At 50.9% G+C, this 14,320-nt stretch overlaps 1 protein-coding gene across 1 annotated transcript; it reads left to right on the forward strand.

Moving 5' to 3' along the window:
• Window positions 1-298: 298 nt before the first annotated feature.
• LOC141072531 (oocyte zinc finger protein XlCOF8.4-like) lies at window positions 299-12,294 on the forward strand. The gene is made up of 5 exons (XM_073559803.1): window positions 299-325; window positions 11,408-11,557; window positions 11,687-11,866; window positions 11,949-12,072; window positions 12,152-12,294. The coding sequence occupies exons 1-5, from the start codon at window positions 299-301 to the stop codon at window positions 12,292-12,294; spliced, it is 624 nt and encodes a 207-aa protein (XP_073415904.1).
• Window positions 12,295-14,320: the final 2,026 nt, after the last annotated feature.

Consider the following 14,320-nt stretch of genomic DNA (forward strand, 5'->3'; position numbering starts at 1 on the left):
TAGACTCTCTGCAATGTATTCCTTGAGCGCTTGCCTCTCAGGACCTGAGATATTAAACATCCTGGCTTTCGGTAACTTGGCCCCCGGTTTTAATCTAATAGCACAGTCATAGGGTCGGTGCGGTGGCAGCTCAGAACAACCTCTTTCAGAAAATACATCAGCAAAGTCCAGCAGTGGCTCCGGGATGCTGGGAGTCACCGCGGAGATACACGTGGCCAGACAACTCTCCTGGCAGTATCTGCTCCACTGAATTATGTCCTGGGTTTTCCAATCAATCATCAATTGTGCATAGACAACCATGGAAACCCCAGAGCTATATGAGAAGGTAAATTACTGAGCACCTTACATGTTACCCGCTCAGAGTGTAGGACCCCAATGTGGAGTTTTACATCAGCCACAAACTCTTTAATCTCCCCTTGTGAGAGAGGGGAGGCATTGATGGTAACCACCCGGATAGGATTAGGCAGCTCTTCCACCTTAAATCCCGCTGTACGCGCAAACTTTTCATCAATGAGATTAGCAGCTGAACCACTATCTACAAATACAGTAATTGACAGCTCTTGGCCCCCGATAACTACCTTGGCAGGGAGCATGCACTGGGAGACCACCACGGAGGATATGCAAAGGCTCAGACTAGACTCCTCCAAACCCTCTGAGTCTAGCAGTTTTTCCGCCGACGCGTCCTTCTTAGGTACCAGGGGGCATGGATTAGTAAAATGTCCTTTTTTGCCACAAAAAAAACAGACCCCTTGCTTTCTGGGCAAGGGACATTTATGTTTGTTATTATGTGTATGAGATATACCAGTGATCTGCATAGGTTCCACGGATTCACCCGAAACAACCTCACCAGAAACTGCCCCTCCCCCCACAGGCTATGTCTCCTGCGACCTCTGACGAAAACGGCGATCAATGCGTACAACAAGTACCATAGCAGCCTCCAGAGAGGCGGGAGTCTCATATATTAGCAGGGCTTGTTTAACCCTTCCAGAAGCCCCATGCAAAAATTGACTTCTTAGAGCAGGGTCATTCCATTGAGTGTCCACAGCCCAGCAACGAAATTCAGTGCAGTAATCCTCCACCAGTCGCTCACCCTGGAGCAGAGAGCAGATTTTAGACTCTGCTAACGCCAGTCTGTCTGGATCGTCATAGATTAAACCAAGAGCAGAAAAAAAAAGGTCTACGGACTCAAATGCATGTGAATCCGGAGGTAGTGAAAAGGCCCATGCTTGTGGATCACCACTCAGCAAGGAAATTACCAAGCCCACACGCTGAGCCTCATCTCCTGAGGAGAGAGGACGCATATGAAAATACAATTTGCAGGATTCACGAAATACAATGAACTTACAGCGATCACCAGAAAATCGTTCAGGGAGAGGTAACTTGGGTTCAGCTGCCCTGGCTGCTGTCTCAGTTTGCACAGCAGGAACTGACAGGCCTTGTTGTTGGACCGCCCCCCTCAGTTCAGTGACCTGTGTGGACAGAGCCTCCAGCTGCTTAGTAATGGAGACTATGGGATCCATGGTAAATAACCCCTTTTTTTTTTTTTTTGGGCCGACTATAATGTCATGGGAAGCCTAGGTGACTTTAGGCTGAAACCCCGGGGCCCCTGCGGTGTCCCTCAGACTAGGGGAAACCCTGTCTGTCCCTCAACCCAGGGTTTACACTGAAGGTGTGCCTGCCTGGGCCTCCACCCTGTCCTTGTCTCCTGTCCAGCCCTAAGCTGAACCCACCACCCTCCACCCAGTGAGGAGACCAAACACCAGACCCCACAAATAAGTATGGACAGGGATAACGGAAATGCACCACACCGCGTACACACAGGGGAATACAGTAATGTGCAAGGGCAACCAAATAATACAACACAGGGAGGCAAAATTGCAACAATGGAATATACTACACCAGCAACCGTATGCTCCTTAGACCACCACTCCAGACCGGTATCGCTAGCACAAGGCAAGAGCTATAGTCAGCGACGCCCATAGTCACGCAGGACAATTTAAAGACAGTGGACGTGGCTAAGACCCCAGCCAGAATAACAACCTGGTTAACCCAATCCAAGCCGGATCAGAGGAACAACCAGCGCCGTTGAGAACAAAGTGGTAGGATGGGGTATTACCGCTGTCTGCCGGACACCCTGGTGCGAACAGTGTCCGACATGACAATAAATCTCCGGTGTCCTTGATGTGAGCAGGTGCTATTCTCAGTAATGGTCTCAGACACCGGTCTATAAATGTAGATAAAGATTCTGTTACTGATCCGACCCCGCACACTATCGGGCGACCTGGTGGGGGGCTGCGTCTTTGTGGACTTTAGGAATATAACACCAATGCGGCTTGTGTGGAAATTCAGGGAAGAGTTTCTCTGATAGTTCTTAGACAATCGTCCCTTCTCTATGTGAAATCTCAGAGAAGATCTTAGTTGTTCCTTCTCGTTATTTGTGGGATCAGCGCTTGTTTTTCTATGTGCTGCTATCTGATCGCTGTCTTTCTGCTCCTTACTATATTGTCCATTGCTACTAAAGGTACTGTCACACTAAGCGATATCGCTGTGTCTGATACTTACCTACGACCCGCTCCCCCGCTGGTTATCGCTGATCGTGCGAGAACGTCCAGGACTGTTTCTCGTCGTCAGCTTCCTGCGGCACTTCCTGTGGAGAGACGAGCGACGAGCGTGGAGCTGGGCGGGAGGACGCAGGATCGCCTAGTGTGACAGGTAAGTAGCGACCCCCGTCCCCAGCGATGTCGCTGGTGAGATCCGCCTGTGTGGCAGCTCACTAGCGACCACTTAGCGATGCACCAGCGATCCTGTCCGCATCATATCGCTGGTCGGGATCGCTGGTGCATCGCTATGTGTGACAGTACCTTTACAGAGGGAAATGAGATCATTGGGGGTGAAACATAGAGCCACAAGTCACCTGTGTATAGAGCGAGTGTATAGAGCTGTGAGCCTATAGTAACCCACTAATATCAGGATTTATACATAATGCCACCACTAAATGCTCCATCACCGGTGTGTATAGGAGAAGTGATGAGGGGCGCCCTCGCCTCGTCCCATTATTAATAGATGATGTGTCAGATAGAAGGCCGTCTCCCCTAATTATCAGTTTAGGGTCAGTGTATAAGGAGAGAATGATAGATAACAAGAAAAGGCCCAACCCAATATGTCGTAGGGTGATCTTCAAGAAAGTCCGGGCACTATGTCCAACGCTTCTTCAGTGTCGGCAGAAACAAGGCACATTGGGATCCCCGGGGTTTCCGCATGTGACATTAATAACAATGTTTCTCACGAGCTTCTCTGTCCTTAATAAAGCCAACCTGATGGTCAGTAACAATTGGGGGCAGGTAGTGGGAGAGCCGGGCTGTAATCACTGTAGAGAATATTTTCACATCTACAGTAATTAGTGATATTGGATGAAAATTAGGGCAGACATTTGGTTCTTCTCCAGGCTTTCAGAAACAATGTTATGTCAGCCTCCAATAATTAAGGGGCAGAGAGGGGGTCTTCTGAGATATTACTGATCACTTCTCCTAAAAATGGTAATAACTGGGGTGCAAACATCTTTTAACATCTATTATTGCCCTCATCCGGCCCAGGGCTCTTCCCGATAGGGAATGATGTAATGGCCTCTCCGATCTCTTCCTCAGTGACAGCTTTGTCTAGTTCCTCCTGCTAAGGGGTCTGTAAGGAAGGAAGAGCAGCGTCCATAATATATTTGTCAATTTTTCTTTCCGGAATATTAGGTGGCATGTCGTGGTATTATCCATGGATATTATAGAGCGAGCTATAATAGCAACAACATGCCTCAGCTGTGTCAGAGGGGTTATGCATTTCTGGCCCGGGTGCCCCTTTTATTTTGGGTACATATGTCCCTTGCATACATGGATATAACCTCCTTGCCAATCAGCGACCACATTTATCAGTGAATTCGTACGAGCACCTTCTCATGTGATCTTGGTATTTTCTATACGTTTCATCTATTAACAACTTTATCACCTTTCTTTTTTCAATCAGATCCTTTTTATTGAAGAAAACAAAGAATTACTAACATTGTGTTTTTCTTATACAAATATTGTGAGAAAAACAATAAAAAGAGAGAAAAACCAGTAAACAATACAACAACCGGTTACAATGAGATAAATCCCGATTTCGCTCTATAGTATAAAGCTTTGGAATAGTAATTTTACATTTGTACAGACATAATATCTGAATACTTAATGACTGATTATTTTTTCCCTATTGGGGCATCAAAAGAAAAAGAATAGATCTAAGAAGGATCAGTTTTGTGGTCTGAGAGAATTATTATCTTCGGACATCTTGGGTATAAATATATAAATTCCCAGTTTACTGTAAGGGAATGGAGAAACGGTCCAGTGTAGGATTTCTGAGAAGGTTTTCTGAAGCAATACCTGGGGTAATGTGGTATGTGGATGGATTTCTTGAGAGCGTTCCATTAATATAAGCTTCCCCTTTCCAAGCATAGAGTGATATATATCCTGGATTTTAGCCCTTTTATCATTGGGTGAGAATTGTGTATCCAATGTAGAGCCAACAACTTTCTGGCTAGAATAATATTCTTGAGCTATTCCCATATGGAGTCTGGGTCTACACCCTCTCCCAGGAGTCCTAGGAGAAAGATTTTAGGCTCCTACTGAAGTTGTATCCCAAATACAGAATTACAAGAGTGAACACCCCCTTCCTGTAGTCGCCAATATTACCACGTCCAGGGCCGGCGTTTGGGGCAGGCAGACCAGGCAGATGCCCAGGGCCCGCACCCACAAAGGGGGCCTCCTGCATCTGCAGCCCCTTTATGAAGTGCACAGAGGGTGCACAGCAGTGAATAACACTGTGCATCCTCTGTAGTCCTAGAGCTTCTCTCCCAAACCCCCTCCAGCCTCCCTCTCTCTCTCTTTCTCCCTACAGTCAGGTTAGAAGTTGAGAGTGAGGTGGAGGGGCCAATTACAGCACAGCAGAGATCAGAGCAGGGCCAGAAAGATGCCTGCAACCCTGTGTCTCTGTGTCATTTCCTCCAAGTGCTCATCATGGCTGCTCATAAAACAATGTCCTGGGAATGGATCTGTACAAGTGAAGCCACAGAACCTTGTAAGTATACATGTATATGTGTATCTGTGCATGTACATGTGCAGTATATAGTGTGTGTGTCTGTATATAGTATGTGTGTGCATATGTGTGCATATATATAGTATACAGTATGATTGTGTATATCTGTGGTGCATGTGAGTATATATAATATATATATACAGTATGTTGTAAGGTTCCACCATGTGAGTGGATGGGGATTACTCTCTTGGCAGGTCTTTGAGGTAAACACTGGCACGCTCAGGGTTAAAATTAAGCCATTCAGTTTATTATTTAGACAGTTCCAGCAGTCATTTGCACTGTCTGTTAAACCTTCAGCTTTAACACATGGATGCAGATACATGGATGCTTATCCACAGAGGCACCCTATAGCCACTTCTCACACAGTCTTTCACTGACCCGGTCAGTATAACACACAGTTGTCAATACCGTTACCTGTTGGATCACCACACAGGTTCGCGGATACCTCTTGTCCTCAGAGGCATCCGATAGATATCAGTTCACACACAGTCTCTTTCTGACCCCGGTCAGTATCACACGGTTTTCAAGACCGTTAACAGTTGGCCACACAGGTTCCCAGATCCCTCTTACCGCAGAGGCACAAACACGTCTCCACTCTGTACACCGTGTACACATGTCTCTGCTCCGTACACCTCGTACACATGCGGCTCCGGTCCGTACACACCATACACTCATGGCTCCGCTCCGTACACCTCGTACACACGCGGCTCCGCTCCACACACTCCGTACACTCATGGCTCCGCTCCGTACACCTCGTACACACATGGCTCCGCTCCGTATACCTCGTACACACACGGCTCTGCTACGTACACCTCGTACACACACGGCTCCGCTCCGTACACCTTGTACACACACGGCTCCGCTCCGTACACCTCGTACACACACGGTTCCGTTCCGTACACCTCGTACACACACGGCTCCGCTCCGTACAACTCGTACACGCGGCTCCACTCCGTACACCTCGTATACAGGCAGCTCCGCTCCATACATCTCGTACACACACGGCTCCGCTCCGTGCAACTCGTACACACCCGGCTCCGCTCCGTACACCCGGTACACACACGGCTCCGCTCCGTACACCACGTACACGCGGCTCCGCTACGTACACCTCGTATACAGGCAGCTCCACTCCGTACACACACGGCTCCGCTCCGTACAACTCGTACACACTTGGCTCCGCTCCGTACACCTCGTACACACTCGGCTCTGCTCCGTACATCTCGCACACACGGCTCTGCTCCGTACACCTCATACACACTCGGCTCCGCTCCGTACAACTCGTACACACTCGGCTCCGCTCCGTACACCTCGTACACACTCGGCTCCGCTCCGTACACCTCGCACACATGGCTCCGCTCCGTACACCTCGTACACACTCGGTTCTGCTCTGTACACCTCGTACACATGGCTCCGCTCCGTACACCTCGTACATACTCGGCTCCACTCCGTACACCTTGTACACACTCGGCTCTGCTCCGTACACCTCGTAGACATGCGGCTCCACTCCGAACACCTCGTACACACTCGGCTCCGCTCCGTACACCTCGCACACACGGCTCTGCTCCGTACACCTCATACACACACGGCTCCGCTCCGTACACATGGCTCGGCTCCGCTCCGTACACCCCGTACACACTCGGCTCCACTCCGTACACCTTGTACACACACGGCTCTGCTCCGTACACCTCGTACACACGCGGTTCCGCTCCGTACACCTCGTACACACACGACTCTGCTCCGTACACCTCGTACACACGTGGTTCCGCTCCGTACACCTTGTACACACACGGCGCCACTCCGAACACCTCGAACACACTCGGCTCCACTCCGTACACCTCGTACACACGCGGCTCCGCTCCGTACACCTCGTACACACACGGCTCCGCTCCGTACACCTCGTACACATGACTCCGCTCTGTACACCTCATACACACGCGGCTCCGTTCCGTACACCTCATACACACACGGCTCCGCTCCGTACACCTCGTACACACGCGGCTCCGCTCCGTACACCTCGAACACACACGGCTCCGCTCCGTACATCTCGTACACACGCGGCTCCGCTCCGTACACCGCGTACACACACGGCTCCGCTCCGTACACCTCGTACGCACACGGCTCCGCTCCGTACACCTCGTACACACGCGGCTCCGCTCCGTACACCTCGTACACACACGGCTCCGCTCCGTACACCTCGTACACACACGGCTCCGCTCCGTACACCTCGTACACACACGGCTCCGCTCCGTACACCTCGTACACACATGGCTCCGCTCCGTATACCTCGTACACACACGGCTCTGCTACGTACACCTCGTACACACACGGCTCCGCTCCGTACACCTTGTACACACACGGCTCCGCTCCGTACACCTCGTACACACACGGTTCCGTTCCGTACACCTCGTACACACACGGCTCCGCTCCGTACAACTCGTACACGCGGCTCCACTCCGTACACCTCGTATACAGGCAGCTCCGCTCCATACATCTCGTACACACACGGCTCCGCTCCGTGCAACTCGTACACACCCGGCTCCGCTCCGTACACCCGGTACACACACGGCTCCGCTCCGTACACCACGTACACGCGGCTCCGCTACGTACACCTCGTATACAGGCAGCTCCACTCCGTACACACACGGCTCCGCTCCGTACAACTCGTACACACTTGGCTCCGCTCCGTACACCTCGTACACACTCGGCTCTGCTCCGTACATCTCGCACACACGGCTCTGCTCCGTACACCTCATACACACTCGGCTCCGCTCCGTACAACTCGTACACACTCGGCTCCGCTCCGTACACCTCGTACACACTCGGCTCCGCTCCGTACACCTCGCACACATGGCTCCGCTCCGTACACCTCGTACACACTCGGTTCTGCTCTGTACACCTCGTACACATGGCTCCGCTCCGTACACCTCGTACATACTCGGCTCCACTCCGTACACCTTGTACACACTCGGCTCTGCTCCGTACACCTCGTAGACATGCGGCTCCACTCCGAACACCTCGTACACACTCGGCTCCGCTCCGTACACCTCGCACACACGGCTCTGCTCCGTACACCTCATACACACACGGCTCCGCTCCGTACACATGGCTCGGCTCCGCTCCGTACACCCCGTACACACTCGTCTCCACTCCGTACACCTTGTACACACACGGCTCTGCTCCGTACACCTCGTACACACGCGGTTCCGCTCCGTACACCTCGTACACACACGACTCTGCTCCGTACACCTCGTACACACGTGGTTCCGCTCCGTACACCTTGTACACACACGGCGCCACTCCGAACACCTCGAACACACTCGGCTCCACTCCGTACACCTCGTACACACGCGGCTCCGCTCCGTACACCTCGTACACACACGGCTCCGCTCCGTACACCTCGTACACATGACTCCGCTCTGTACACCTCATACACACGCGGCTCCGTTCCGTACACCTCATACACACACGGCTCCGCTCCGTACACCTCGTACACACGCGGCTCCGCTCCGTACACCTCGAACACACACGGCTCCGCTCCGTACATCTCGTACACACGCGGCTCCGCTCCGTACACCGCGTACACACACGGCTCCGCTCCGTACACCTCGTACGCACACGGCTCCGCTCCGTACACCTCGTACACACGCGGCTCCGCTCCGTACACCTCGTACACACACGGCTCCGCTCCGTACACCTCGTACACACACGGCTCCGCTCCGTACACCTCGTACACAGGCGGCTCCGCTCCGTACACCTCGTACACACAGGGCTCCTCTCCGTACACCTCGTACACACACGGCTCCGCTCCGTACACCTCGTTCACACGCGGCTCCGCTCCGTACACCTCGTACACACGCGGCTCCGCTCCGTACACCTCGTACACACACGGCTCCGCTCCGTACACCTCGTACACACACGGCTCCGCTCCGTACACCACGTACACGCGGCTCCGCTACGTACACCTCGTATACAGGCAGCTCCACTCCGTACACACACGGCTCCGCTCCGTACAACTCGTACACACTTGGCTCCGCTCCGTACACCTCGTACACACTCGGCTCTGCTCCGTACATCTCGCACACACGGCTCTGCTCCGTACACCTCATACACACTCGGCTCCGCTCCGTACAACTCGTACACACTCGGCTCCGCTCCGTACACCTCGTACACACTCGGCTCCGCTCCGTACACCTCGCACACATGGCTCCGCTCCGTACACCTCGTACACACTCGGTTCTGCTCTGTACACCTCGTACACATGGCTCCGCTCCGTACACCTCGTACATACTCGGCTCCACTCCGTACACCTTGTACACACTCGGCTCTGCTCCGTACACCTCGTAGACATGCGGCTCCACTCCGAACACCTCGTACACACTCGGCTCCGCTCCGTACACCTCGCACACACGGCTCTGCTCCGTACACCTCATACACACACGGCTCCGCTCCGTACACATGGCTCGGCTCCGCTCCGTACACCCCGTACACACTCGGCTCCACTCCGTACACCTTGTACACACACGGCTCTGCTCCGTACACCTCGTACACACGCGGTTCCGCTCCGTACACCTCGTACACACACGACTCTGCTCCGTACACCTCGTACACACGTGGTTCCGCTCCGTACACCTTGTACACACACGGCGCCACTCCGAACACCTCGAACACACTCGGCTCCACTCCGTACACCTCGTACACACGCGGCTCCGCTCCGTACACCTCGTACACACACGGCTCCGCTCCGTACACCTCGTACACATGACTCCGCTCTGTACACCTCATACACACGCGGCTCCGTTCCGTACACCTCATACACACACGGCTCCGCTCCGTACACCTCGTACACACGCGGCTCCGCTCCGTACACCTCGAACACACACGGCTCCGCTCCGTACATCTCGTACACACGCGGCTCCGCTCCGTACACCGCGTACACACACGGCTCCGCTCCGTACACCTCGTACGCACACGGCTCCGCTCCGTACACCTCGTACACACGCGGCTCCGCTCCGTACACCTCGTACACACACGGCTCCGCTCCGTACACCTCGTACACACACGGCTCCGCTCCGTACACCTCGTACACAGGCGGCTCCGCTCCGTACACCTCGTACACACAGGGCTCCTCTCCGTACACCTCGTACACACACGGCTCCGCTCCGTACACCTCGTTCACACGCGGCTCCGCTCCGTACACCTCGTACACACGCGGCTCCGCTCCGTACACCTCGTACACACGCGGCTCCGCTCCGTACACCTCGTACACACACGGCTCCGCTCCGTACACCTCGTACACGCGCGGCTCTGCTACATCCACCCTGTACACCCCTCCTGACCCCACACATAAACTTCCCCTCATCCAGCACCATGACAACCAGCACAGCAGAGTCCTGCCCACACTGAGGCCCCTGATCATGTGACCCCCTGACTCCTCCCCTCCTGTGACCTCACCACAGGTCCTGTGCGCACAGAGCAGCTGTAGAAATCTCCGGCCTCGGGGGTCTCACCAGACTTCGCTCTTTTCTTGCAGGGGCTGCAGTGGATTTCATCCTGGATCCATAGAGCTGAATAGAGGAGCGATGTTCCTTCACTCTGATGGGAATTGATGGTGACGTTTGTCCAACGTCCACGTTACCGAGTAAATCCCCCCAGGACTGCAGCCGGTAAAGACCCCGATATCCACAGGTGTCCCCTCTAATTGGGGGAAAGGGATAGAAAAGCCTCTTATCCCGAGGGGAAACCCTGTACATGGAGACATCGGCCTCAGATCTCTCCTGTCCTGTTCTTCCAGAAAAGCCTCAAACTTCTGTGTGTGACTCAGAGCTGAGATCTAACGTGAGAGAAGATTCCAGTGCGGGGAAGACGGGAAACCTTCATATAGACGGCCGGTGGGGATGGAGGCAGTGACCGACTCTGGCCACATCTGTCTCTAGAGCCGCAGTAGGAGATGAAGATGTCGTCCTCATCATGAAGGAGTTATTTCTCATGTCGCGTGTAATGAATATCTCCTGCAGTATTGCTAATGCCGATTCCAGTGTCGGTAATGAGACGAGAATTAGCGTTATGGAAGATGAGTCTATGAGGAACGTGTTCAGCTGCCGACTCCGAGGAGGAAACTGCTTGTTGTCTGTGGCCTAAATATATAGGTTTTATTAGTAGATGTCAGGGAAGAAAACTAAACCCTGTAAGATAATAAATCTCCTCATATGTTTCCCTTATTATCTCCAGTAATTGTATTATTACACAGGATTCTTATGATGTTACATCGGATCATCTTCTTCTCATTCAGGTCTCTACAATATCAGATCCTCTCAGTGAAGATCTTCTACAGAAGAGAATTTTCCTGATTTACCCATCAAGGATGGATATGGACAGAGACAAGATGGCGGAGAGGATGTTACACCTCACCCTAGAGATCCTCTTCCGTCTCACTGGAGAGGTGAGAGATTCTGATGACGTCACATTACATCATTCTTATCTATGGGAATAACAGATGGACAGAACTGGAGAGGTGAGGACTCTGGAAATGTCTGTAGTGAGATTTATTAATGTGTCTCTCCATAACCAGGATTACACAGTGGTGAAGAAGACCTCTAGTGATCGCTGTCAGGACCCTGTGTCTGAGGGATGGGGAAGACCCCTGAGCCCAATCACGGGGCCTCCACCTCACCCCCTGATCCATGAGGACATCAATGACCAGAAGATCCTAGAACTCACCTACAAGATGATTGAGCTGCTGACTGGAGAGGTGACACTGCTGGGAATGCTGGGACATTATACAGTAACACTATGAAGGGATCGGGGGATGACGGTATCATTGTATGTGTCAGGTTCCTATAAGGTGTCAGGATGTCGCTGTCTATTTCTCCATGGAGGAGTGGGAGTATTTAGAAGGACACAGAGATCTGTACAAGAATGTCATAATGGAGGTTCCCCAGCCCCTCACATCACCAGGTAATAGGACTAAATACACACGGCCTATAATTATCTGTATGTAGAGAATGAATTCAGTCCCTGTATGTGTTTCCTCCAGATCTATCCAGTAAGAGGACAACACCAGAGAGATGTCACCGTCCTTTTCTTCCACAGGACTGTAACCAAGAAGATCCCAGTGCTCCTCAGGATCATCAGGTAGATGGAGAGAAGGTGTCAGGAGATCTCCCCTATGATGTGTAGACGGCTGTGAAGGTCTTGTGCTCAGTCTTGTTTTATCCACCAGTATTATATGTTTTATACTTGTGTAATGAGAACGGTGGAGATGGCAGGATTAGAGCTGATCATAGATGGGACTTCTCCATCTGTCGGTGACTTTTACAATATTTGTTTCAGGGTGAAGATCTGACTCCTATTAATCCTACAGAGACATATGTGAGGGATGATGAGCGGTGTAAAGAGGAGATTCCCACATATGACTACCCAGGTGAGTAGTAACCACTGAATGCAGAGAAGTCACAGATTCCTCTCAGTCACCGGCTGTGGCTGCTTTATCGGTGGTGTAGTCCGGCCGTATTACCATGATCACCATTTTGCCTCTAGACCACAACATTCTCCTCCACCCAAAACTGTTCAAATGACTTTGATACAGGAAAGATATATATCTTTGTACCGTGTTAGCCAGTAGATAGAAGAATATTTAGAATTGAGAGTCCTCAGTGGTTGATACCTTTTAATGGCTAACTGAAAAGGTGGTAACACATTGCAAGCTTTTGAGACTACTCAGGTCTCTTCGTCAGGCTAGACTAATACAACATCTGAAAAATCACATATTTATACACAAAACAACACAGAAATATCGCAATAGATAAGACAAGTGACATTTAGCAGAATTGTCATTATGGGAGAGGGATAAACATAAATATTGGAACAGTTCACAGATAAGGAGTGTGAAAGTTTTATTATCCACTGATTGGGGTCTAGTTCTGTGTTGTGTGATGACCCCAGAAGTTCTGAAGAGCAAATTCCTTAATTGATGTAAAAAGACATAAATCCATGTGACACATTCATTCCTGCACTGAGTGTGTCAAAAGATGTCACAAATTTATACTCCCAAACCCTCCTGTCTCTCTGAGAGTTGAAGTTACCATTTAATACAAGTAATTTAATGTCCATCATGCTATGACCGGGGATACAAAAATGTTTGCCACAGGTAGATCCCTTCTTTTTTCTCATTGTGTGGCGATGAGCATTCATCCTTGTTCTAAGCTTTTTCCCTGTCTCCCCCACATACAGACCCCCAGTTGGACATTTAGTACAAATAATTAAGTACACCCCATTAGATGTGATGCAGCTGAGAGTACCTGGGATCTTGTAGTCCTGATGTGAGTTGGGGATCTTTATCTTGTCGGTGGTCATTATAAATGGACAGGTTTTACATTTTTTTCTGGTTGCAAGGAAAGGTTCCTACAGCTGTTGGAGAGGACAGGGAGCTTCTGACAATGATGCTTCTTAGATTTGGGGGCTGCCTAAAACACAGTAGTGGGGGGTCTGGAAACATGGATTGTAATCGGGCATCTTTTTGTAGTAAAGGTTGTAATTTCCGTGCCACTCCCCTTAGCACCTCCAGATTTGGGTTGTAGGTGACCACTAGAGGCTCCCGGTTATTCTCTTCTTTAGCTTTGTAATGTAGCAGGTGATTCCTTGACATTCTGGTGGCTCTTGTAATTTGGTTTTCTATTGTTCTTGGATGGTAGCCCTGACTCAAAAAGGTCTTTCTGAGGCGACCAAGGTGTTTGTCTCAATCCATGGGGTTGGAACATACGTTATATGTTATATATTGGTAACGTATGATATTCCGATCACACTCAGTAATGCAATACAATGAGTGCGTGGAAAACACCAAACCACTCCGATGACATAATGGAGAAGAGTTTGATCTCCATCTTTTCCTCAGTGTTCTCTGATTCTCTCATCCTAGACAATCGGACCACACTGTGCTGACACTCGGGTCAGATCCTGATCCAAGTGTCAGCTGTACAGTATAATTGGCCGATTCTCTCAGATCAGGGAATATATATGGCCGTCTGCATTGGCCCTTAGAAATCCATACAATCACAAAATTGGCCCAAAAAGCATGAATCCATGCATAAATAATACACCACAGAATCATATTATTACTTTTGTGGTAACAACGTAACAAAAAATGTTGACCCCACACAATAGTGTATACTTGTTAAAAATTTATATTTTATTGCACAAAAAGACA

The sequence above is a fragment of the Dendrobates tinctorius genome, unplaced genomic scaffold, assembly GCF_039654945.1.
Source record: "Dendrobates tinctorius isolate UK_male_01 unplaced genomic scaffold, ASM3965494v1 ptg000274l, whole genome shotgun sequence".
Classification (NCBI taxonomy): domain Eukaryota; kingdom Metazoa; phylum Chordata; class Amphibia; order Anura; family Dendrobatidae; genus Dendrobates; species Dendrobates tinctorius.

Bases quoted from the DNA above. Each gene is read 5' to 3' on its own strand.
- LOC141072531 (XM_073559803.1), top strand. From the start codon at position 299: ATGGAAACCCCAGAGCTATATGAGAAG. The intron at 326-11,407 runs GTAAATTACTGA...CTTCTCATTCAG, and splicing joins CCCCAGAGCTATATGAGAAG to GTCTCTACAATATCAGATCC. The intron at 12,073-12,151 runs GTAATAGGACTA...TGTTTCCTCCAG, and splicing joins CCAGCCCCTCACATCACCAG to ATCTATCCAGTAAGAGGACA.